Source organism: Lynx rufus, unplaced genomic scaffold (assembly GCF_022079265.1).
Source record: "Lynx rufus isolate CCGP_SWC_20201006 ecotype Redwood Valley unplaced genomic scaffold, mLynRuf1.p SCAF_17, whole genome shotgun sequence".
Lineage (NCBI taxonomy): Eukaryota > Metazoa > Chordata > Mammalia > Carnivora > Felidae > Lynx > Lynx rufus.
In genome coordinates this window covers 43,147,644-43,174,113 of record NW_025814831.1, presented here as the reverse complement: position 1 = coordinate 43,174,113, position 26,470 = coordinate 43,147,644, and the positions used below count along the sequence as shown (strand labels likewise).

The 26,470-nt window shown below is 37.6% G+C and overlaps 1 protein-coding gene and 1 non-coding gene across 2 annotated transcripts; one reads left to right on the top strand and one right to left on the bottom strand.

The window, feature by feature from the left end:
• Nucleotides 1–1,461: 1,461 nt before the first annotated feature.
• Nucleotides 1,462–1,534, bottom strand: TRNAK-CUU (transfer RNA lysine (anticodon CUU)). Its single transcript has one exon. It is a non-coding gene; the product is annotated as a tRNA-Lys (tRNA).
• A 4,310-nt stretch (nt 1,535–5,844) lies between these two features.
• On the top strand, nt 5,845–26,260 carry PSMA3 (proteasome 20S subunit alpha 3). Its single transcript, XM_047079579.1, has 11 exons — nt 5,845–5,949; nt 9,941–10,023; nt 12,608–12,731; nt 15,675–15,776; nt 16,085–16,158; nt 18,697–18,769; nt 20,658–20,723; nt 22,836–22,882; nt 24,805–24,872; nt 25,636–25,700; nt 26,105–26,260. The coding sequence occupies exons 1-11, from the start codon at nt 5,929–5,931 to the stop codon at nt 26,147–26,149; spliced, it is 768 nt and encodes a 255-aa protein (XP_046935535.1). The 5' UTR covers nt 5,845–5,928; the 3' UTR covers nt 26,150–26,260.
• Nucleotides 26,261–26,470: the final 210 nt, after the last annotated feature.

Genomic DNA, 26,470 nt, shown 5'->3' with positions numbered 1-26,470 from the left:
AATATCCACTTTAGACAAATTGGCCCCTCTCCAACTGGAAACAGCAAACATCCTCTTGCCACCTGACTGTCAATTTCAGCTTTTATCTCTCCTGTGGTCTGCTTTCCCTATAGATAGGTTTTATTAACAACATAGAATTGCCCTTGAGAACACCCAATCCAGAAGGGGCCCTCACTTGTTAGGACTCCCCACCCCTGCAATATTACCCAAGTAAAGCCCAGATCCTATAATAGGTTCTTTCTAATACCCTCTTAACAGACACCCCACATCCCTCCATGCAATGTGTATGAAGCCAAATATTTTATTTTATTATTATTATTATTATTATTATTTGAAGGGGATTGTCAGCATTAAGAGATGGGAGAAGAAGGGTGAGCACGGAAGACTGCAGAGAAATAGAACGGTAACCTGCGGGAAAATTAGGTCAGTTTTTACTCTGTTTTAAGATAAATAACAGCACGTTTGTTTGTTGGGGCGGGGGGGGGGGGGAAGAGGGATAAATTGGTCGTTTAGTAGGAGGAAAGCCGGTGGATAACATGCGGAGGTAGGGGCCAGGTGCTCTGGGTGGCGTTGCCTTCGGTGAAACGCGGCTCGTTCCCCTCCCGGCGGGATCCGGGAGCTCCGGGAACCTGCCTCCTGCCGGCGGTCCCGCCCGCGTGCTTTCTGCTGATGCGGTCAAACTTCTCAGTGAAGAAGGCGGAGATCCTGCCTCCCCAGATACCGAACTGCCTCTCCGAATTTTCACACCTCCGTTCTTTTGTGCTTCTGGCCCAAAGTGCCTCACCTTTAACAGAATGCTAACTTCCTAATTTCCACCCAATTGGATGGATGGATCCCAAGCACAGTCCCAGGAACAATGGAAGAAACCTTGAAGAGGCACCGTCAGTGTAGATCCCAACACGGAAAGAAACGTTTCTCACGGCATGTTTGTTTCTCCAGGGGATAGTCCTCGCTCGCTCCCCCCCCCCGCCCCTTTCCTCAGGACACGCCCTATACTGAGAGGAAGAAAAAGTAAAATAAACATAGACGTGAAGGAAGACATTTTCTCCCAAGTCCTCCCCCACCTATCCATCCGCCCGCCAACTGCTTTTACGTAGGATCTCTTAGTTCTTGAAAGCTGCCAAAATTGGGGTTCGTAATTTTGTTCCCATAAAAGGAAAAATCGCCCTCTACCAACAACTATGCAAGTATGCATAGGAACACGGAAAACCAGTCTCAACTTCAAACTGTAACCTTTCGGCTTCGTCTGTGCTCTAAGGAGGTGGTTCAGCATCGCTGAAAATCATTTGATTTCAAAAGTGCAAGCGTAGCTCGAGAGCGGTTTCGTTTGCCAAATGGTCTTTTTTCCCTAGATTTGCTTAAAGCATTAATTCAGTTTAGAGAACTCTTCTTAGTTATGATGATTTGGAGGAACCCCAAAATATTTCAAGGGGAAATAGAATTGAAGCCCAAAAGCTTCCGCGCCCAACGTGGGGCTCGAACCCACGACCCTGGGATTAAGAGTCCCATGCTCTACCGACTGAGCTAGCCGGGCGCCTGTGGCACAGCTCTGTTTTTCTGTCTCTTGATCAGTGTTCAACTACACTTGGTTTTACTTCTCTATATTACTTTTTACTTATAAAAATTTTTGTATCATTATTAAATATGCAATTCCGAATTCTTTTTAAGAATTTTTTAAAAACATTTCTTTAATTTTACTTACATTTAATACTTTTATTTTGTGTGTATCCCAAGATCACTGAAAACTTACGAGAGTCTGTATTATTAGAATCATTGACTCTTTTTTAAGTGTTTTAAAATATTTACTGCCCAATATGTTATGTTTTTTACAGAAACACTTAAGGCTATCTGCCTTCTATCAAATGGCAGATTGGATTCCTACAATTTGGGGTGCAGCATTAGTAAACTAAGTCCAACCTCTATGACGTTAGTTTCACGGAAGAACAGTAGCGCTTAGCTAATTTTCCTTTAATGAGATCTAGTCAAGGAAAGTTAAATTGAAGAAGGGGATTCTGGTTCAATTAAAATAAGCTCTCTTTCGGGTAACTGCATGACGATGGAGACATAGGACCCTCAGGGGTTGTTATTACTATCCGATTCAAATGACAGAAGCTGGGAGGAAAGGATTATAGAGTCACTGAATCCTACAGTAAAGATTATTAATTCTAAGAGGAAAAGAGAAGAACGGACTTTGATCAAATTTTGACAAGCCGAGACAATGGATTAATCTCCTATGGAAATATACATATCCTGAAATATTAGTGAACTTCTTTAGACAAGGAACTCTGCAAATCTCTGTGATGGGGGCCATTTAAAGTCTAATTGTATATAACAAAGAATAAAGAATTCTTAAATTTCAGTATTTAGAAATTTAACGCATTGGCCATCACTTTTTCTGAGCTACTTAATTAAGAAAATAATTAGGTATGGCATAAAATAATATTATATATTTAAGTACTCAAAGTATGCCTAGGATTTAAGTAGAATATTTAAAAATTCAAGCCTAAAATATTAAAATACAATTATTCACTAACAGTTTTTGTTCTTGCAACTGCAAACTATGTTTTGTTTTGTTTTTTATAAGTTGTACCTGGGGAATGAATTTGTATTTATTGGCATTTTCAACACATTCATTAAGTGGCTACCATACACAAAACACTGTGTTATGTTTTCTAATAGATGGATGTATAAAACAGATTGTGATAAACTTAAAAAGCTTACTGTAAGAAAGATATGTGTAAATTACATACCAATTTTATATCCACTACTTCCAAAGGTAATTTGGAGTAATTTAATAAAAACAAATAAATCCATACCCACCCCTTTTAAGTTTTCTAATGAATCAGGCAAATACTCAAAGAACTTGGGACCATGATTCAATGCATTCCTCCAAGATACAAGACAAATTAACAGTCCAGCCCCCAAATAGGCAATTCATCTGACAAGTTCAGAAAGGGCACCAAAATCTTAATTATTAATGAAAATATAGTAGGCACTAGGCACTCAAATAATGCTTATCGTACACAAGTAGTTAAGTTAGTTAAAAGTTTAACTGAACTTCTAACCAATTTAAAGTACTTGTAGTTGACCTCCAAAATGAACCCTCCTAAGACTACATTCTTCAGTTTTCTTCAGCACTTTATTGGCTTACCCTGGTCAAAATACCCTTGTTAAAACCCCTCATCAAAAAAATGCAACTAGAATATTTCTTTTTTTTTTCCTTATTTATCATCAATGGTTCTCTTTTAATTCTTTTTTTTTTTAATTTTAACGTTTATTCATTTTTGAGAGACAGAGTATGAGCAGGGGAGGGGCAGAGAGAGGGAGACACAGAATCCAGAATCTGAAGCAGGCTCCAGGATCTGAGCTCAGCACAGAGCCCAATGCGGGGCTTGAACCCACCAACTGTGAGATCATGACCTGAGCCAAACTCCAGAGACGTGTTGAGTAAGAAGTTGCTGTGGCCAAGGTCAATGAGGTTTTTGCCTGCTTTCTCCTCAAGGATTTTGATGGCTTCATGTCTTACATTTAGGTCATCCGTTTTGAGTTTATTTTTGTGTATGGTGTAGGAAAGTGGTGCAGGTTCATTTTTCTGCATGTTGCTGTCGTTTTCCCAGAACCACTTGCTGAAGAGACTGTCTTTCTTCATTGGATCGTCTTTCCTGCTTTGTCAAAGATAAGTTGGCCATATGTTTGTGGGTCCATTTCTGGGTTCTCTATTCTGTTCCATTGATGTGAGTGTCTGTTTTTGTGCCAGTAATATACTGTCTTGATGATTACAGCTTTGTAGTATAGCTTGAAGTCTGGGATTGTGATGCCTCCTGCTTTGGTTTTCTTTTTCAAGTTTGCTTTGGCTATTTGGGGTCTTTTCTGGTTCCATGCAAATTTTAGGATTGTTTGTTCTAGCTTTGTGAAGAATGCTGGTATTATTTTGATAGATATTGCATTGAATATGTAGATTGCTTTGGATAGCGTTGACATTTTAACAATATTTGTTAAATATTGGAGCATGAGATATTTTTTCCATTTTTTTTTGTGTCTTCTTAAATTTCTTTCATAAGCTTTCTATAGTTTTCAGTGTATAGATTTTTCACCTCTTTGGTTAGATTTATTCCTAGATATTTTATGGGTTTTGGTGGCAACTAGAATATTTCAATGAAGGATAGGTAAATTAAATGGCTAGTCTTCCAAATAAATTCAAAGTTTTTATCCATTTGTTCAAGAATAAAAACTAACCATTAATTATAATGCTTCATTAGCAGAAAGAAGCAACTGAAACTCTTCCTTCTCCCTTTTTTTTTAATCCAATATTTCAGCAAGCCCTATATACCGAAAATCCATCAACACATTTCTACTTCCACTGCCACTACCGCTGTCCAAAACACTCTCCATTACTTCTTGCTCAAAGACTGCAATAGCTTTCCAAATAGTCTTCCTTATCTATCAGTCTTCACACTGAAGCAAGAGAGATAATTTAATAACTTAAATTAGATCATATAATTCCCCTGCTTAAAAAACTAATGACCTGACAACAGAAAGGCAATAACATATGTGGAAGGAATGATGGAATTAGAAAATCACCATTAGGCAAGCATACTAATCCATCCAACTAGGAATCATGGACTACTATAATTAGTTGGTAAAAGATTGAGGAGCTACTAGTAGGATATTTATAAGAGTAGTCTCAAAGTATTTCTTCACAAGATATTTATTAATTACAAAGAGCAAAATAGAAACTTTATGGTGGAGAAATCTTAAGCAAGTTAACATCATCAGTAATAGAACAGACATCATGTGCCTACTAATATAATGCTATAATATGAATGCAAGGTTACTTTTGAGGCATTCCTGCTGAAAATTTATCACCTGACTCCTATCATGAAAAATATCATACAAACCTAAATTGAGGAATACCCCATAATATAAATGGTTTGTATTCTTCAAAAATGTTAATGCCGTGAAACATGAAGAAATATTAAGCAAGTATTTTCCAGATTGAAGGAGGCTAGAATCATGACAACTGTGACAGGCCAGACTGACCTGGCAGTTCTTATAACAAGCTTATATTCCCATAACAATCCTAAATTTCAGTTTAAATATTAGCCAATCAGAAAGTTATTCCCTAAGTACCAGGCCTCCATTGTCTTTTTTACCTTTTTAAGTCCAAGGTGCAACTGTTTTGCCTATTTCCTCTTTTACGCCCATTTCCTCCCATTTAATGGGATGGGATTGTTTCCTTCACCGGTTAATCAACAGTGTTCAACAGAGTACTTGGGACCTGCTAGAGCTCAATAAGTAATCAGTCTTATCCTTAATTTTACTAGAGTTATACTCATAGAACATTCTTCTGTAAAATTCCAACCTGAGCTCAAACGTGCATTTAGAGTGAAACTTCCTTCCTTCTTGTAAGAACAGGTGGGTGAAAGGGATACCAAGATACTGGGTGGGAACCAGGATACCAAGGGTAAAGGGAGACTTCTCCCTTACCACTTTCTTTGGTCTTTGTTAAGAGTGTGACAGCATCTCTCCGCTTTGCTTCAAGAAAGAATAAAGTAGCGAAAAAGAGGGATAAGATTAAAGGTAAATAATAATTTCTAGGAAATGGAATGAAACAGCTCCTCAAACTACCCGATGACTCTGACGACTCAACGACACTAGGGACAGAAACTGAGTAATAAGGCACCCCGGCTGCCTTTCTTCCTTTCCCCCCACCTCATTTGCTTCCGTACACGCACACCGCCCGCCAAGCCCCTCCTTTTCCCACAATCCTCTATTTCCCAGGCTGACGTTAGAGGAACCAGCCATAGAGGACAAGGCTATTGGTTGAAAGAGCAGCCAATGAGAGAGCCTGTTACTAGTCTGCGGGCTGCGGTATTGGGGGAGCGCTTTAGGCCTTGAAGCCCTCCGCGTCCCGGAGGTTTCTGCACGATGAGCTCAATCGGGACTGGGGTGAGTTTATAGCCTCTTGGCCTAATGGAGTAGCCAACAGATTAGCGTTGAAGGGAACTTGGACACACCGCTTGGGGTGCGCCGCCTCGGCGTGCGCCGGGACTGCCTTCGGCCAGGTGGGCCGCTTCCACTTGTCTGGTGCCCAGCATTCTTTCCTGCTAATTTGTAGGCCCCTCATTTAGGGTGACCGTGACCTGAAGCTCTTCAGCTCAGGTGTGGCGGGCTGGGCGGCGCAGCAGTGTGATTGGGAGCCGCTTTGGATTGCTGAGTCACTTTCTTTGGCCGCTTAGGGAAACCGAAAGTGGAAACTCGTGGAGCCTGTAATAGGGTGTGAAGCGTTTGGGAGACAGCTTCTTGAGAACCGCCGAGGCAAGGCGGCTTTAGATTCCAAGGTCTGGGACGCAGCTTTCCATGGACCGCCTTTGCAGTTCCCAGGGTGCTGCTGACTCACTGGGCCTTCCCCATGTTGCCTTCGAGTGTACTGACCGTCCGCTTTGCAGGAGTCCCTGGAACCCCTGTCGGGGCAGAGTTGATAGAAACATTGTCTCAAAAGTGAAATCTGAAGAACGCTTTACAAAAGTTTTCCCTTTGTCCCAGCTTTTCCTGTACGAATTACTTAACGTCACTTTGAGGTATCGGTACGGTAAACATTTAAATTATTAGCTAGGGACTTAACCGCTTCTGTTAGCAGACTTGAGGATTTTGGAGTTGGACTTGTTAACTTGTTCAGTTTACTACTTTCCTGTGTTAAACGTACCGCACATATGCAGCCTTTTCCTTATTCGTTTTATGTATTTCTCCGTATAGGTAATCTAGTTTTTATTTAGAAGTATTTATTCGTTGTGTGCACTAGAGGCATAGACTAATGGGTGTCTAAGTTCATCAGTTCCCAGTGTTCACAAGATTTTGATACTCAGCATTAAGCCCAGGTACTGGTTTTCCTAGTTTGATAATTGGAATGATTTAATCCATTCGGTTATGAGATACTAAAGTTATGACAACGGTTTTAGATTAGTAGATGCTCAGTTATGCATGTTGTAGCAAATTGACTTCGCCACTACATTACTGTTACCTTCAATTAATAGTGTTTTGTTCTGAAAGCCCTTTAAAAAATACTTGGTAAATATAAACATGTGAGATATTTTGGTATTACGACAGTAGAGTTAAGGATCTTGGTTTAATAGATCAGGAAATTGAGTCTCAGGAAGCACCACTGTTGAAGTGAAGACCACTTTGGTCTTTGCTTTTCCAAGAACTCCAGGTATGAAGACCTACTTGACATCTCTCTCCGCTTGATTGTTTTTAATTTTTTTTTTTTTTTACATTTATTCATTTTTGAGAGAGAGCACAAGTGGGTGAGGGGCAGAGAGAGAGGGAGATACAGAATGAGAAGCAGGCTCCAGGCTTTGAGCTGTCAGCACAGAGCCCCACGCGGGGCTCGAACTCACGAGCTGTGAGATCATGACCTGAGCCGAAGTCAGACGCCTAACTGACCGTGCCATCCAGGCGTCCCTCCACTTGATTGTTTAATAAGCATTTCAAACTACATGTCCAAAGTAGAGCTCTGGGTTTCCCCCTCCCCTACATTTTGCATCTCCTACTATCTTCAGCTCAGTGAATGGTCCAATTCTAGTTGCTCAAGTGAAAAAAGTCTATGATTCAAGTTAATTTATTTTTATTATTTTTTAAAAATGTTTGTTTATTTTTGAGAGAGAGAGAAACTGATGACACAGAGCCTGAGGTGGGGCTCGATCTCACTACCTTCAAGATCATGACCTGAGCTGAAATCCAGTCGGACACTTCGACCACTGAGCCAGCCACCCAGGCACCCGTCAAGTTTAATTTCTTTTCTCCTAGAGCCAATCCATTAGCAAGGTGGTTTTTTTGTTTGTTTGTTTTGTTTTGTTTTTTTTTACTTTGCCCTCACAAATATAGTCTTTCATCTCTTCTCCCTTAGTCTAAGCCACCACCTTTGGAATACTTGATCTCTGCTTCCACCCTTCTCTCTATAGTTCGTGTTCCAGATGAAGTTTTAGAAAAATGAGATCGTATCACTCCCTCCACCCCTGCTTCAACTCCAGTGACTTCCTGTTGCATTTACAGTAAGATAAAAACTTCGTACATCAGCCTTAGGAGACTCAAAATAGTTTGGCCTTTACATGCCTCTGATATGATTTATTCTTCTCTCCACCACTTAGTGCTCAAGACACAGTGGCCTGTTTCTTTTCCCACATTGTGCTACCCTTATTTCTACCCTAAGATTTTTATGCCAAAGGCCACAATGGCTCCTCCATATCCTAAATGGCTAGTTACTTGTCATTTAGGTCTGGCTGCGCCTAAATAGCTAAATATACATATGTTCTAGCAAGGCCTTCCCTGATCAGGTAGTCTGTACTAGGCTCTCAGATTGTCTCTTCACCCTGTCTTATTTTCATCATAATCCTTTTTCTAGTTTACTGCTGTATTTCCAGCACATAGATTTGTGTGTGGTCTCATTTGAAAATGAAAGACTCCAAGAATGAGTATCCTTTGGGGCTCCTGGGTGGCTTAGTAGATTGAGCCCTCAACTCTTGATTTCAGCTCGGGTCGTGATCCCAGGGTCGTGGGTTTAAGCCCTGCATCAGGCTCTGTGCTGAGCGTGGAGTCTGCTTAAAATTCTCTCTTTCTTCCCCTCTGCCCCTCTCCCCCACACACATATACTCTCTCTCTCTCTTTCTCAAAAAAAAAAAAAAAAAAAGAATGAGTAGGGGCGCCTGCTGGGTGGCTCAGTAGGTTAAGCTCCGACTCTTGATTTCAGTTCAGGTCATGATGTCACAGTTCGTGAGTTCGAGCCCCTCATGGGGCTCTGTGCTGACTCCTTGGAGCCTGCTTGGGATTCTCTCCCTCTCTCTCTCTCTGCCCCTCCGCTGCCTGCTCGTTCTCTCAAAATAAATAAATAAACATTTTAAAAAATGAGTATTCTTTGTAATTGCTTTTTTTTTTCTTTTTAAATGTTTTATTTATTTTTGAGAGAGAGAATATGAGCAGGGGAGGGGCAGAGAGAGAAGGAGACAAAATATCTGAAGTGGGCTCTGCGCTGACAGTAGTGAGCCCGATGTGGGGCTCGAACTCCACGGACAGAGAGATCATGACCTGAGCCAAAGTCAGACATACAACTGACTGAGCCACCCAGGTGCCCCAGTTCTTTGTAATTTCTTATAGTGACTATATATAATAGATGTTTATTAAATGTTGAAATGCTGTATTTTTTCCCCTAAGGTCTTTCAGTTTGTTAGTGCCACAGCAATGAATTAACCTGTTCTGACAACAGTTCTGTTTCTACCATACCATAGTACAGGCATACACTTCACAGATTGCATTTTTTTTTCTTTTTAACATATTGAAGGTTTGTAGCAACTGTGTTTTGAGCAGGTCTATTGGTGCCATTTTGTGTTTTGAGCACGTCTGTTGCTGCCATTTTTCCAACAGCATTTGTTCACCTCATGTCTCTGTGTCACATTTTGGTAATTCTTGCAATATTTCAAACCTTTTCATTACTCCTAAGTTTGTGATCTGTGATCAGTGATTACAACTCACTAACAGCTCAGACATAATGCTCCTGCACACTGAGTAGACTACAGTATAAACATAACTTTAATATACACTGGGAATCCAAAAAGTTTATTTTACTCACTTTATTGTGGTGATCTGGAGCCCAGAGCATGTCCATTTTGTACAAAAATGAACTTTGTTCAGTGCGGAAAACATCTGACTTTACCTTGGACTTGTATCTGTTGCTTTTCAGTAGCAGAAATCTAAACTAGCTTTTCTGTTAGTTGCTTTTGCCGCTCTGACATGCTGCCTTTTCCTCTTCAAAGCAAAATCTTTGAGATTTAACACTCCTTCCTTCCCCTCATCTTCCTGATGTGTAAGCCATTTAGAAATAAAGATGATAAGGGTATTATTGCGAAAGATACATAATTTAAGCTTATTGTTACCTTTTTCTTCCCAGTATGACCTGTCAGCCTCTACATTCTCTCCTGATGGAAGAGTTTTTCAAGTTGAATATGCTATGAAAGCTGTGGAAAATAGTAGGTAAGAAACATTGTTTTACTTGAAATTTAGCATGTTTTAATCAGGTATCAAGTATCTCCTTTTCCATATTTTTGGTAATTAGGCTTTTTATGTTACTTTGGTACAAAATAATAGGTGCCCTAAAATAATCTCAACTTACTGGTCATTTCCGGATCTCTTTTTAGGTCAGATCTTTCCATGAGCCTCAGTCCTATGTTTCCCGTTGGTTCCAAGGTTATCCACTTAGACATTCCACCATGTCTCACATGTAGTGTATATAACCAAATTCCTTTATCATCTTTGCCAGCCCATTTTCCTTTTTAAAATTCTTGATTTATAGCATTGTTTGCTTGGCTGTTACGTTTGTTACTTTGTCATTTTATCTTTTCTTAAATTTTGAGAGAGAGAGAGAGTGATAGTGCAAGTGGGAGAACGGAAGAGGGAGAGGAAGAATCTCAAGCAGGCTCTATGCTGAGCTCGACATGGGGCTACAAATTGTGAAATTATGATCTGAGCTGAAATCAAGAATCAGATGCGTAATCAACTGAGCCACCCAGGCGCCCCTGTCATTTTATCTTTTATTTCCTTGTGTTTGAAGTGTCCTATGCAGTTCGTCACATCCAGCAGGATTTTTTTTTTTTTAATTCTTTTCTGCTGCCACACCCCAAAAGTGTGGGACTCACTAAGATATCTTCTTGTTGGACTCATTTCCTTCACTCTGTCTTTTATTGTTTAGTGTAATGTGCCAAAATGATTCCTTGGTACCATTGTAATATCTTGGTTGAACTATTAGCTTGTTGACACATTTTATGAGTCCTTTATTGAAGAGATTTTGCAGTCAGTTATACTTACATGATCGTTGTATCTTGGAATCTAAAGCAGCTTTGGGATGAATTAAAAGACTTTTTAAAAATAATTTATTTAATAATGTCTCATTCTCTTAAAAAGTCCTCTTGAAGGACTTTTTTTTTTGCCTGGTAGACAAATAGTGTTGGTGTTTGAGCCAAATTTTTTCATTTATATAATGAAATCTTTTGGATTAGAGGTGGAGTAGGGAAGTGTTTCCAGAATTTTATTTTACTCTTATTTTTTTTTAAGTGTATTTATTTTGAGAGAGAGCAGGGGAGGGGCAGGGAGAGAGAGGGAGAGAGAAAATCCCAAGCAGCGTTGCGCTGTCAGCAGAGCCAGATGCAGGGCTCTATCTCATGAGCCAAAATCAAGAGTTGGATACTTAACCTACTGAGCCACCCACGTGCCCGTTTGCAGAATTTTAGTAAAGTCCACATGTAAATACTTTTTGCTAGTACCACATAAAAGCAAAAATGAACATAAGGTGTTTGAGGGAAGATAGTGAAGTTGAATTCAGTAGTGTGTGGGATTTATAATAGGAAATTTAATAAGCTAGATGGGCTTTGTAGATTCTCAGGATTGAAAGCTGGACCAAGGAGTTTAAACTCAAAAGGGGAACCATTGAAGATACCTGATATGTGAGAGAAAGAGTGTCTGAAATTTTTTGTGAAATTTGTGTGTGGCTCTGTTCATTTATCTGGTTTTTTTTTCATCAGAATTCCCTTTTTATTAAAAGGATTAGAAGGGGTGCCAGTGTGGCTCAGTTGGTTAAACGTCCAGCTTCTGCTCAGCTCACGAACTTGCCATTTGTGACCTGCTTCACGTTATGTCTCCCTCTCTCTCTGCCCCTCCCTCTTCCTCTCTCTCTCTCTCTCTCTCTCTCACTCTCAAAAATAAACAGACATTAAAAAAAAATTTTTAAAAAGGGGCGCTTGGGTGGCTCAATCGATTAGGTGTCCGACTTCAGTTCAGGTCATGATCTCGCGGTCAGTGAGTTCGAGCCCCACATCAGACTCTGTGCTGACAGCTCAGAGCCTGGAGTCTTCTTTGGATTCTGTGTCTCCCTCTCTCTTTGCCCCTCTACCGCTCTGTCTCTGTCTCTCAAAAATGAATAAATGTTAAAAAAAAAATTAAAAAAGAATTAGAAGAACAAAGTTAATGATATATTTTCATCTTGAAGTGGTAGCATATAATTTCTCCACATTTTACTTAAGAGATTAAGATCCATTTTGTTTTCAGCAGTTGTCTAAAATGTATATTCTTTGATACAGTTTTATAAGCACTGGTTGTTGCAAAAGAAGCAAATGAGCAAAAGAAAAGAACTCTAATTTTTCCACTTAGAATAGTCACTGTTTACTTTTTGGTTTGTATATAACCTGTCTTTTCTATGCATTTTTATGTACCATTTTTAATGGACATGAGCTAAGTCAACATTTATTATAGTGTATTATCATGTGTCAGACACTGTGCCATTTTGTACTATTTTGTTGGCATCTTTTCTCACAAGTATTAATATCTTTTTATGTCATGATATGCTAGATTTTTTTGGTCATCTCATGATGTACATTTACATGGACCTAATTTATCACACTTCAGGTTGTCCTCTTTCTCGTTTTCAAATGTATTTGTTTTAAATTTAAATTTAGCATGCTTTAAAAAATGTTACCTATTTTTATGTTTTTTTTTTTAACTTAAAGTTTATGAAGTTCCTTTTATTTTCAGTTAAAAAAAATTGATTTTTTTCTACTTGTTCCAGTACAGCTATTGGAATCAGATGTAAAGATGGCGTTGTCTTTGGGGTAGAAAAGTTAGTCCTTTCTAAACTTTATGAAGAAGGTTCCAACAAACGACTTTTTAATGTTGATCGGCATGTTGGAATGGTAGGTCACATTTTAAAATGTTCCTTTTTGCCTTGTCCAATTTCTCTCTTGTGAAGTAACCGTAATATGTTAAACTGTGATTATAAGAACTCATTTATTACATCAGAACTGAGGCAGAAACCAACCAGAGAGCAGCCACAGAAGTAATCACAGAGTGATTACTGATACTGGCTTGTGAATAGTTCACTGTCCAAAAGAAAGGTAGTGTTCTTGTAACCTGATTGGAGATATATTTGAAAAATTGCCTTAAGAAAATGAGGGGAGAAAGGTGGAAAGTATGTGTAGAAAGGAGATCTTGGCAGTGTAGATCACCAATGAAAGTATAAGCTTGAGAGGCATAGAATTTTTAGCTTTTTGTATCTCTTTGTATTGTAGTAAAATGGAGCACCAAGAAACGATGTTTAATGAAAGGAATAAACACTGTTTTATTTCTTGCAGCTGTATTTAGTTACTGCTCTGCATAATTGCAAGTGAAGCCATAAATACATTACTGGTATATACTGAAGTCATTCTATATAGATGTCAGACTGTAAAAGCAAAAAAAGCAAAGGACTGATTCTAACCTTGGTTACTGAAAAGGCAAGGAAGAAAAGAGAACATGTGTGTGCCAGATACTGTGCTAGAACCTCTTTACATAAATTTCCTGTGTCTGATATCCCAGTGAAAGTAATATTAATCCCATTTTTATAGATAAGAAAACACAGCTGGTAAAGAAGTAATCTGGGATTCAAACTTGGGTCTGCCTGGCCTACATGTTACTCCAGAGTCCATTCTGCAGGGTGAGATCCTATAGGACCCACTCATACTGCGGTTACCTTTGGTATTTCTAAATGATAGGTGTTACAAACACAAAAAGGGTGGGAAGTATGTGTAGAAAAGAGATCTTGGCAGCGTAGGTCGCCAGTGAAGGTGTAAAATGTAGCTGGTAAACTATAAAGCTACAGATTTTTTTGCTTCTTCAATGATTATTTTTTCTGAACATGTTTTTTCTCCCAAACAAATTTATTATGCCAGTGAAACTGGTAATGGTTTTTCTTCTGTCATGTGGACCTCTATATTTATTTATTCTTAAAATTTGGGTATAGTTGACATACAATATGAAACTAGTATGTTTTGATGTAACTTCCCAGATTGTAACCTAGCTGATAGGAAGAAACCAGTGAATTATACATTCTTTTTAGTAGAAGAAAAATTTAGGTAGGTGCGTTTTGAAAAAAGTTGTGTGTGCTTAAAGGTAGTGATGGGAAAACGTTGCCCTAGAACTTTAAAATTTGTCTCATTTGTTAATTTAAAGCCAGGAAACTGATGGCATTCCTTATAGCTGGAAATTGGCAAAACATTACATGTTGAAGAGGGTTGGAGACAATAAAGGATTAATGTTTCATCTCCGCAGTTATCTTCAGTGGTTTGAGAATTATTGGACTTCACAGTAGGCTTTCTCCAAAGCAACAGAAGACTCTTTAAATGGTGAAACTTACTGGCTGAGTAACCTTGGGGAAATTCTTGTAAACAGTTTCCTCACCTGCAAAAGTAGGGCAGTAGTAATACCTACCTCCTAACAGTTGTTACAATGTTAAAATTAAGTAAAATGCTTAGCATGAAATGAGTGCTGTGTTTTAGGAATTTTCATCGTTACTACTATTAGTAGGTAGCAGTAGAAAAGTGGCTATTATTTTGATATCACTTACTTTTAAATTCTGTAAATAAGCTGGCAATTCCTGGACTTCTTGGTTCCTAGTACTAAGAGTTTCAGTAATTTTTTTTGCCGGTTTACCTACACCGAAAGAACCACCCAGTGGTTCTGATTATGCATTTAGTTACAAACAACTTAGTTGTGTTTATGTCCCCAAAATTTAATAACCGTAAAAGAAAAAATACACATACAATTAAAAATATTATTTTTTTAGAAAAATATTTTTATTTTTAAAGAATAACAATGACTAACATGCACTGCACAACTTCTTAAACTTTACATTTAAGTTTAAACTGCGCTCTCCTCACCCCCCCCCCGTTTCCTGTTCCAAATGGATTTTTGTATGATACTTATTTTTTATCACAACAACCCAGGTACTCAACAGTATGATGGCATTGAAAGGAATATGAATGATCTCAGGGCGCCTGGGTGGCTCAGTCGGTTAAGTGTCCGACTTCAGCTCAGGTCATGATCTCGTCTCATGGTTCAAGAGTTCGAGTCCCACGTCGGACTCTGTGCTGACAGCTCAGAGCCTGGAGCCTGCTTCAGATTCTGTGTCTCCCTCTTTCTCTGCCCCTCCCCAACTTGCACTCTGTTTCTCTCTCTCAAAAATAAACATTAAAAAAAAAAAAAAGGAGTATGAATGATCTAATGTTGAAACTGAGCTACTTCAACATCTGTATCCCCCCAAATTCCAAATGTTGCACAACTGAGTTCACTATAGTGCCCCCAGCATATCTCACTCAGCACATGGTTTGGTAACTGCAGTTAACCAGTCTTGGAAGATGTGTGGTTTATCATGTTTTGGTTTGTCCTTGCAATTTATTAGTCAATAAGCTGAAAAAGATTTGAGGTTGGGCTTTTAGACCCAAACTTTTAGTAACTTGACATAGAACTGCTTTAAATAGAGATCAGTCCTGATCAAGATCAATAGTTTTATTCTTGTTGCTTATTTAGAGTGACTGGTAAATTGGGAGACATGGAGGATTAATTACAGAAATACTGCTTGTGAATGTCATTGAACAAAACAATGAAGTCACACTTGGTAAATTTCTGAAATATAATTCCATACTTCTTTTTTCATCCCATCCCATCAAAATGCCAGAGTGCCTTATAAAGACCTTTAAGCCAAATGGTTTCTAATGGTGATGCTTGTTAAAATATTAAGTAAGCCTACAGTAATTACACACTTTCCTTGGTTTGTGATAGGAAGGTATTTATTTACTAAATTGGTACCTACTTTCTTTCAGGCAGTAGCAGGTTTGCTGGCGGATGCGCGATCTTTAGCAGACATTGCAAGAGAAGAAGCTTCCAACTTCAGATCTAATTTTGGCTATAACATTCCATTAAAAGTAAGTTGAGGGATGCCTGGGTGGCTCAGTCAGTTAAGCAGCCGACTTCAGCTCAGGTCGTGATCTCGCAGTCTGTGGGTTCGAGCCCCACGTCGGGCTCTGTGCTGCCAGCTCAGAGCCTGGAGCCTGTTTCATATTCTGTGTCTCCCCCTCTCTCTCTAACTCTCCCCTGCTTGTTCTCTGTCTTTCTCTCTCTTTCTCAAATAATAAACATAAAAAAAAAAAAGTTAAGTTGCTAATATGTTGAGGCACCTTTTGAACAGTAATAGAAATTTACTGATAAGCTCTTCTGTTTTTCTCCCTTATAGCATCTTGCAGACAGAGTGGCCATGTATGTACATGCATATACACTCTACAGTGCTGTTAGACCTTTTGGCTGCAGGTATGAAATTTTGTGACATAGTCAGATCTGGACTATAGGTATCTGTTTGCCCTGGCATCTTAGCCTTTTTTTTATACCCTTAAAAATGAGCTATGACCAAGAAGTATTAGGACAGTGATCAAATAAAACTGTACATCAAAATAAAAACTTTGAATAGTGGGGCGCCTGGGTGGCGCAGTCGGTTAAGCGTCCGACTTCAGCCAGGTCACGATCTCGCGGTCCATGAGTTCGAGCCCCGCGTCGGGCTCTGGGCTGATGGCTCGGAGCCTGGAGCCTGTTTCCGATTCTGTGTCTCCCTCTCTCTCTGCCCCTCCCCCGTTCATGCTCTGTCTCTCTCTGTCCCAAAAATAAAATTATAAAAAAAAAAAAAACAAAAAAAAAACAAAAAAAACTTTGAATTGTGAAAAAGACTACAAATTTGAAGTGACGAGAAAACACAACTGATAGTAAGAACTTTAATCTGATTATAATAAATTCTCTGGAGAAATGTGGTCAAAAGGTAAAAGGCTCTAAGATAAATAAATGCTAGGGATGTAGTGTACATTATGATGACTGTAGTTAACACTACTATGTGATATATGGCAAGGTTGTTGAGAGTACATTCTAAGAATTTTCATCACAAGGAGAAAATTTTTTTCTCTTCATTGTATCTTTTTGAGATGATGGATGTTCTAAACCTGTCGTAATCATCTCACAATATGTGTAAATCAAACCATCATGCTATACGCTGTATAGTGCTGCATGTTAATTATTTCTCAGTAAAATTAAAAAAAATTTCTCTGGTGTCAGACCCCAACATTCTCAGGAAGCAACAAACTGATTTTAACTACATCCTCTGTTGTCATTATTAGGGTAGCCAACTAAACTAACACTTCAGTTTTCTTATTAACTTCCATCTGATACACTTTAAGCGGTTAGGTTCAATGCTCTTAATTGGGAGTTTTTTTAGCAATCGAGAGTGAGTCCATACAAAATTGCCTTTCATAGTTCTCAGTCACAATTTTTTATTTCGGTTAAGATGAACTGCTGGTGTTTTTATTCTGAGAGGAAAGCTGAGATTCAATTGTATTGAGACTTGGAATACATGCAAATATTTCAATAGGGCTCAGAGACCTGTCATGACTCTAGATTTTCCTAAAAAGACTTGTTTAGTTTTTAACTTAAAAAAAATAAACATTTCTGTTTGATCATGGTAAAACATTTACTAACATCCGACTACTTCCACTGTTAAAATGTTGTGGAAAGAAAGTTTATTAGCTGTAGTCCTACCTTTGAGTTGCTTATAATCAGTCATATTTAAATTACTGAGGACAGATGTTAGAGAAAACCTGAGCTTTATTCTAGCCATAAGATAGGCCTGTGGACATTTTTTATATTAGTTGTTTTTCAGGTTCTCACTTAAATTACATTGAAACCCTTTGCTTTCAATACCTTTCAACTTTTATTAAACCTTTGAACAGCACTCTGAATTCATTTCTCTATTTTTAAGCAAATAAAAATAGTGGAGAGAACTTTTCAGCAAATATTTATTGAGCATATACTATGAGTCAGTTGTAGATGTGGGAGGGGGTAGGACACAAAGATGAGTAAGTTATCATTGATACAATTTTATAGGTGATATGATGAAGAAATGCACTGACTATAGTGGGGCATCAGTTAGGGAAAGGACACTTTCATGAAGAGATGGCAAGGAAAAGAATGTGAAATATAGGTGGAATGGTTAAGAATATTTCATTCAAAGGGACTAGTATGAAATTACATGGGCATTTCAGGTAATGTAGAGGTAGTCAAGTATACTTGGTACGTGGAAGGATACTGAAGATGTAGGAACGGGCAAGATCATACAGAAGTCTATGTTCCATACAAGGAAACGTTGAAGGGTTATGATAATCAGTTATATATTCTGAGAGGTAAGTCTCACGGAAGATGGCAGGAAATGATTGTAGGGGTGGTAATTGGACAGTTGGCTGTCATAGTAGTCTATAGGAAGTGATACTTAAGATGAGGCTGGTTTCTTTTCTCCTTTTAAGGCAAACTAAATCACAATTTCAGAAAATCACTAATATCATGATTATTTAATGGCCTGATTTTGTCACATATAAAAACACATTAAATCAGTCTGGATTATTGTAGAAAAATAACTGGAGGAATATTGGGGAAATAACCAAGAAAGAATAAAGGATGGAACAAGAGTTTGAGGCAGACTGAATGTATTCCCATTAGTTTTGTTATCTTGGCTTTTTCATGTTTATTCCTTTACCTATTGGGTCTTCTCCTTAGTTTTCACCTGTCATTACTTCTTTGTCTACACTGCTGTCTTCTCAGATCAGTTTCATCAGTAAGTTTAATACTAACCAAAGCCACACAAATTTTGAACAATTTCAAGTATATACTAGTTTTTATTGAAACTACCTCATCAAAGTGTTTATTAGGACTTATATGTATATTAGTAGTTTATCTTAGAAAGTATAATTGTTTTTATTGTATTTTTATGGTATTTTAAGAACTATGGTTTAAACCTAACTTACTTTCATGCAGTTTCATGTTAGGGTCTTACAGTGTGAATGATGGTGCACAGCTCTACATGATTGACCCATCAGGAGTTTCATATGTGAGTAATTTTGAATCATGAATTTCTATTTCTAGTTTGATGGTATCTCATTAGCATGTAAGTCATATATTTGGATTACATGAAATTTCTTTTAAAATTCAAGGAAAGTAACCATTTCTTGTTTATTATTAATAACCTGTGGATATGAGGCAAAGGAAGGATTTATGGCTTAAAAAATTTTTTTAATGTTTATTTTTGAGAGCGAGAGAGCTAGTGTGTGTGTGTGTGTGTGTGTGTGTGTGTGTGTGTGTGTGTGTGTGTGAGTAGGAGAGGAGCAGAGAGAGAGGGAGACCTGGAATCTGAAGCAGGCTCTAGGCTCTGAGCTGTCAGCACAAAGCCTGACATGGGGCTCAAACTCACAAACCATGAGATCATGACCTGAGTTGAAGTCAGAGGCTTAGCTGACCGAGCCACTCAAGTGCCCTGATTTATGGCTTTCAATATGCTGTTCATAGAAACTAAATAGTGAACCTAAAAATCTGAATATGTGGTATTTTCCTTTATTGTGACAAATGTTAGCAAGTCTTAAGACCAATACTAATACCCTCCCTTAAAAGAAAGGATTTTAGGGGAGTCTGGTGCAGTTAAGTGTCCAACTCTTGATTTCAGCTCATGATCTTATTGTTAGTGAGCTTTGGTGGTGTGGAGCCTACTTTGGGCTTCCCTCTCTCTCTGCCCCTTTCCTACTTGTACTCTCTCTCAAAAGTAAATACAATTTTTAACTTTTTTTTTTTTTCTTTTGGGAGAGAGAACACATGTGAGCTGGGCAGGGAGAGAGAAAGGGGACAGAGGATCCGATGTGGGCTCCGCGCTGAACGTGAGCCCAGCCTGATGGCGGGGCTTAAACCCACAAACTGCAAGGTCATGACCTGAGCTGAAGTCTGACGCTTACCTGACTGAGCCACCCAGATGCCCCTAAATAAACTTAAAAAAAAAAAAAAAAAAAAAATTTAAATGTCATTTCTTGCATCTTTAATTACCTTATCTCTCTTCTGAGGTATTTATGGTTTTTAAAAATTAAAAAAAAAAGACTATAGGTGCCTGGGTGGCTCAGTTAAGCGTCTGACTTTGGCTCAGGTCATGATCTCATGGTTCGTAGATTCGAGCCCTGCATTGGGCTCTGTGCTGACAGCTCAGAGCCTGGAGCCTGCTTCAGATTCTGTGTTTCCCTCTTTCTCTCTGCCCCTACCCCGCTCATGCTATCTTTCTCTCAAAAATAAATATTAAAAAAAAAATTATAAAAATAAAAACTGTATTTTGTCATGATACACAAGTATAAATGGGAATCCTTTAAAAAAATTTCAATATAGGGGCGCCTGGGTGGCGCAGTCGGTTAAGCGTCCGACTTCAGCCAGGTCACGATCTCGCGGTCTGGGAGTTTGAGCCCCGCGTCGGGCTCTGGGCTGATGGCTCAGAGCCTGGAGCCTGTTTCCGATTCTGTGTCTCCCTCTCTCTCTGCCCCTCCCCCGTTCATGCTCTGTCTCTCTCTGTCCCAAAAATAAATAAACGTTGAAAAAAAAAGATTTATAAAAAAAAAATTTCAATATAATAAAAATTGAAAGTTTAGAACTGTGTAATTATTTCAACTTTTTGTCATAATACTAAGAATTTTTCCATTCCTACTCTGAAAAACGTTTCGTTCATGAAGTGTGTTTTTCTTTGTATATGCCTCTAATACAAATAATCCAGATAATTATAGAATTACATTTTTTTTTCAGCTTGGTGTTCATTAGAATGTGTTTGTATTTCTCCATATTTACTTTTGAAAATCATTTAACATTCTTTCTTAACCTTTAAATAGGAACAGTTGTAGTTACTAATGATTTTAGAATATAGCAATTTAATTAAACTATGTATGTATATTTTGGTGTGTGTTCTTTTTAAATAGGGTTATTGGGGTTGTGCCATTGGCAAAGCCAGGCAAGCTGCAAAGACGGAAATAGAAAAGCTTCAGGTAATACATACTTAATGCTTGAATTTTCCTATGACGTTACCCTCATGTAGTGAAGTTTTATCACAACAAATGAAACTGTTTAAGATTACATAGAGTGTGGTTTCCTGTTTTGAGCAGGGCTTTCTGAATGTAATAGGCTGGATAAGAAAGCTGGTCATATCTGTATCTATACAGATAAGGTATGACACAGATACGATATATATATAGATATATGTGCTATAGATATGTATGATAATTACAGAGTTGTGTCATGGAGCCCTTTATAATTTTGATGGCTAATGATAAACCCCTTAATCCAGAAAAATACACATGGAAATTTTCATATAATTTCATAATCCTTGAGGTCCATTCATGGAACTCTGTGACCCTTAGGTTGAGAACCTTAGGTTGAGAACTTTGAAAGTCTTTAGAGTCTGTGTTCTGGTGCTTCTCTTTCCTTTGTTCCTAGTTAGATAAGGCATTAAATCCCATCCTGTTAAAACTGCCCACTTTTCTGTTCCCCCAAGAGCCATAAATTATTAGTGTAAAAAAAAATTTTAATGTCCTGGTTTTCCCTTTAGTCAGACTGTTCAACTTAACATTGAAACAGTATCCACTCTTTATTATTTATCAGAAACTTCCATTAAAGACAGGATTTTATCAGTATTGTGGTAAATGACAAAAAAATTTCATATATATTTAATATTCTGAACTGGAAACTTGCTCAACCATTCAACTTCAGGTCAGGTTCTAGAAAACATTTTTTGAGTGCTTAGAATTTTATGCCAAATTATAGGCCTACAAAAGCCTAATTTATATTTGGTATTTTAGTAAAATTGACAAAAAGACCTCAGAGGTCATTTTAGGTTAGCTCAATTCTATGTGAAACACACTGGCTAGAGTCATAGTATATGTTGATTATGAACAGACCTCATGATTCTTAGACCACGTCCTTTCACACCCCTCCTGGTGTGGTGCTAAGTTCCTACCTTCTCTTTTCCCTCTTGCTTTCATCTCTCCTGAATGTTATGTGGAAATTTGAAAATACAGTATTCAGAGCAGTCATCTATCCTGTCTTTCTGAGGTCAAATTGTAATAAACAAATCTGAGCTAAGAATGAATATCACTTTGAGGAACATGTGTATACTTAATGACAAAAACACACTCTAAAATCAGAGGTCAGTAAACTATGGCACACTGTCTGCTTTCTAAAGTTTTATTGGAACACAGTCATGTTTAGTCACTGGCTGCTTTCACAGTACAGTAGTAGAGTTTAAGAGTTGGAACACAGACCAAAGACCATATGTACCATAAAGTCTAAAATATTTACTACTTGGCTCTTTATTTCTATAAAGGAGTTTGCCAACCCATGATCTACATCATTGCTCTGGCTTGTTCTTCTGATGTTATTTACTAAGAGTATTATGTCATAAAATAAAAATTTCATGAACATATATAAGAATATAATTGTCACTTAAAATGTGCTTTTCCATGTTTACTTAAGTTTGTCTTTATTATTATGGTACAATTCACTAATTATAACCTATAAGGGCAGAAGTATAAAGAAATAGGCATTCTTTTCACTTCCCCCCCAATTTAACATGAAAAAACTGTAAACAGGAAAGATAAATAGTGCAACAAATCTCTCCGTCTAGATCGAAAAGTTAATTTTCTAATATTTTTACCCATTTTTTTTTCCTGAACTGTTTGAAACAATTACAGACATCATGATGCTGTATCCCTAAATGCTTCAGCATTCATCTCTGTAGAATAACATTATTACACAGACGATAGTATTAGGTATTCAGTCTGTAGTCAAACCACCTCAGTAATCTGTTTCATTTTGTAACTTTTTCAAACCATGATAATTAAGGCTCACATTTCAGTCTTCACCTTCTCCCAGTGCTTATTTTTTTAAGAGCCCATGCCAGTTGCTTTTATAGTCAGTCCCACATATTAGGTCTGTATTTCCTAGTAAGACTGGTATTCTTAAATTCAGTGTATTATGTTTTTGGTTTTATGTCTGAGACTCTAGTTCAAAACCAGGGGTACTGACAAAATTTGTGCAAAGAATCTGAAAATAGTTATATAAGTGGGAAGTTCTCCCGACTCATAACTTAATATTTTCTATAGATGAAAGAAATGACCTGCCGTGATGTCGTTAAAGAAGTTGCAAAAATGTAAGTTGAAATTTTTATTACCACTGACAAGTATTTCATTTGATCTTACCTTATACATTAATTCTAGAGGTCTGTTTTGTTTGGAAATAATTTAGTGCCTAAGGTGAATGTAACATTCTAATAACGTCTCATTACGGAGAAATATCCATATTTCAAGTGACGGAACAGACCTCGTGATTCAGCAAATGGGATGGGGAAAAATAGCTTTAATATAAAACTCTTATTAGGTGACAGAATTCACGAGGAGGAGGATACAACGGACCTGTAAGCACTTCATTTGATAGCTTCTACCCTTTCAAATCTCAGAGGTCCCAGTAATAGGCATCTTAGCTTACAAATTTTATTTTAGGTTTTATAGCTAAATTATTTCTACACGTGAACCACGAAGCCGGCTCATTTATACAGTCTGTTTCTTTGGGCAAGATACGTTAATCATGAAAGTTTTTTAAGAAGATGAAGAGAGCAGGTGCACCTGGGTGGCGTCTGACTCTTGATTTCAGCTCAGGTCATGATCTCAGGGTTGTGAGATTGATCCTTGCTTGGGGTCCATGCTGGGCATGGAGCCTGCTTAAGAGTCTCTGTTCCTCTGCCCCTTACCCACTTGGGCGCTTTCTGTGTCTCAAAAAAACAAAACAAAACAAAACAAAACAGTATTTCAATACATTTAAAAACAGCTTTAAGAAGTCCTGAAGTGGTTCATATTACAGGTACGTAGAATAGAATGCTTACGTGACTGCAGTAAGTAACCTCAAAGTCCTGAGTGGCATGCTTCAGAATTCACGGTTCTTCTAGGTCAAAGAATGTAATAATAAGCATGTGGTATTTCAGAAAATCCAATGAAATGCTAAGAGTTGCAGCCAGCTTTTTAGACTTAAAAGTAATAAACATAATATTCCAGAGGATTCACGGCTCTTCTTTTCCACATGAGAACTACATCAACATGGTCTAGTCAGCAGTTTGTGCAAGTGCCTCAGGTTTTATAATTAATAATACATGCAAGGAAAAAAATCTAAGAGGCTTTATTATATATTTAAGTGACATCCTTAATCTCTTCTAAACTGATAGCTATAATAAAATATTGGAAGTGTTATATAATTTTGTCCTGTCACCACTGTTCCAACTGCCACATCACCTGCCTTCCTCCTTTTACCAAGAGACCCTTCCACTTCCCAGTTAAGAAGCAGAACCCATTCTGTGATTGTCAGTTAATAACATGAGGAACACTGGGAACTACCTGACAACTGCCTGGGAAATAAAGAATCCTTACTGAAGTGTACAACAGTTTAAATGTGATAAACTCCCATTCCTTCACTGAGAAATGCTTCTGGAAAACCGCCCTTACCACACCTTTTTATTTTTAGGTGTAACAGCAGATGCTAATTAGTTCTGTGTAAGAAAGCCATCCCTTATCATTTAGTAAAATGGAGCACTATGTATCTTTTACTTAGTCTAGAAAATTAAGATGCTTTCTCATACTATAGCAAGGCTTTAAAAATATCCTCCAAAGTAAACTGTGTGAAGATGCTGGAAAATGTAAAGAAAGTTTTGATATGATAGTTTTAATACGTTGTATGACAGTGCCTTCTTGTTTGTTGTAATTTGTTATGTAGTGTAGTTTAGAGGCCAGGTTAAGGGGCATATAGTGCTTATAAAATGGAGAAGAGGTTTAAAAAGATACCTGCCAAGAAGCTTCAGACTGGAGGGACCAGTAATAACTGCAAACTACTAAGTTAGTTTAAAAAATAATCACTTAATGAAAGGAATAAACAAATATCCTGAAAAGGCAAAAGTAACGATTGGCCTTTTCCCATTTGAGGAAATGTTTCTTTTGAGGTTATATTAGGGACAGATGATCTAATTTGTGCTGACTGTGCATGTTTGTATAGGACCAAATGTTAATTTTAAACTTTTTTGTGTTCTAGAATTTACATAGTACATGATGAAGTTAAGGATAAAGCTTTTGAACTAGAGCTAAGCTGGGTTGGTGAAAGTAAGTTATTTTTGTACATTTATTTGCTCTAAGTCATCTGTACTAAACCTAATTTACCACTGGGTGCCTTTTTCTAACTTTAAAAATTGGTAATGACGTACATGTACATATTCATGTAACCACTGTGCTCTCTGGCCAACAAATAGACCAGCTTCCCCAGATCACCCTTTAGGCCTCTCTGAATTCATAGTCCTCTGCCTTCTCCCATAGGTAGTTTTGCCTGTCATTCAATTTTCTGTAAATGGAATTACACAGTATATATTTATTCTTTTATCCCTGATTTATTTTCTTCAACATTCCATTTGTGTAAATTATTTGTGTTATGTACAGTATTTGTTCATTTGCCTTGCTGTATAGTGTTCTGTTGTCCAAATATATCACTAATTATTCATTTCCTCTTCTGCTGCTGGTTAGTTGGCCTCTTTCCAGTGGGTTTTTAAAAACTATAATGAATATGGGGTGCCTGGGTGGCTCAGTGCCAACTTTGGTTTGGGTCCTGCATCGGAATCTGTGCTGACAGCTCAGGGCCTGGAGCCTGCGTCGGATTCTGTGTCTCCCTCTCTCTCCGCCCCTCCTCTGCTCGCACTCTCTCTCTTTCTAAAATAAAATAAATAAATAAATAAATAAAAACTATAATGAATAGGGCTGCTTTACCATAAACAACTTTAACATTAGATGAATCTTACCTATGGATTGGATACGTTGTATTGCAAATCACAACATAGGCCTCATTTCTAATTCATTTATATGGCTTAATTTGCAGTAACTAAAGGAAGACATGAAATTGTTCCAAAAGACATAAGGGAAGAGGCAGAGAAGTATGCTAAGGTAAGCTGCAGCATGTCAAAACTGTCTATAGGTATGAAAGTAAGTGTTGAATAATAAAGGAACGTGATTGATTTCTATTAAATAATACTTGAGGCAAACTAAACCAAGGACCAAAATTTTCTAGGTTATCCTCAATGGGCATATGTTTGCCCTGGTTCCAAAAATTTTGCGTGTGAAAACATAAGGTTTTTCAGGACATTTAATGCTTTCATTCCATGTGTTCTATCAAGAGTATATAGTCTGTTCACTGTTAGAGCAAGATAAACTTAATTATCCTTTTCTTTAGTTGGGTATGTTATTCTAAGTGTTCATTTTTCAGCGACGTGCTTATTTAACCTTAATTAGATTCAGGCTGTTACAACAATATTAAAAATTGATTTTAAGCACTATCTTTCTCTTAACAGGAATCACTGAAGGAAGAAGATGAATCAGATGATGATAATATGTAACATTTGCTTCAGCATCTATTTTAAATTTCTAATACAGTCCCGTGTAACTCTTTAGCCCTGTGGATTATTATATATCCACTGACCAGTTTTCATTAAATTTTTGTCTTGTAACGACTGAAGTTTGATACCTGTGTAACAAAATTGGTGGGAGTAACTGAGTACATATTTACTTACTTGGCATTAAAATGTTGGTTTAGGTTTACTGAAAAAAATTCCTTAAGTGAAAATACTACAAAAAGAAACTTGGGAATCATTCATTCAGAGTTCCATTTCATCACTCGCCTAGAATCTAAAGATCATTTATCGTTGGGCTTTTGTGAA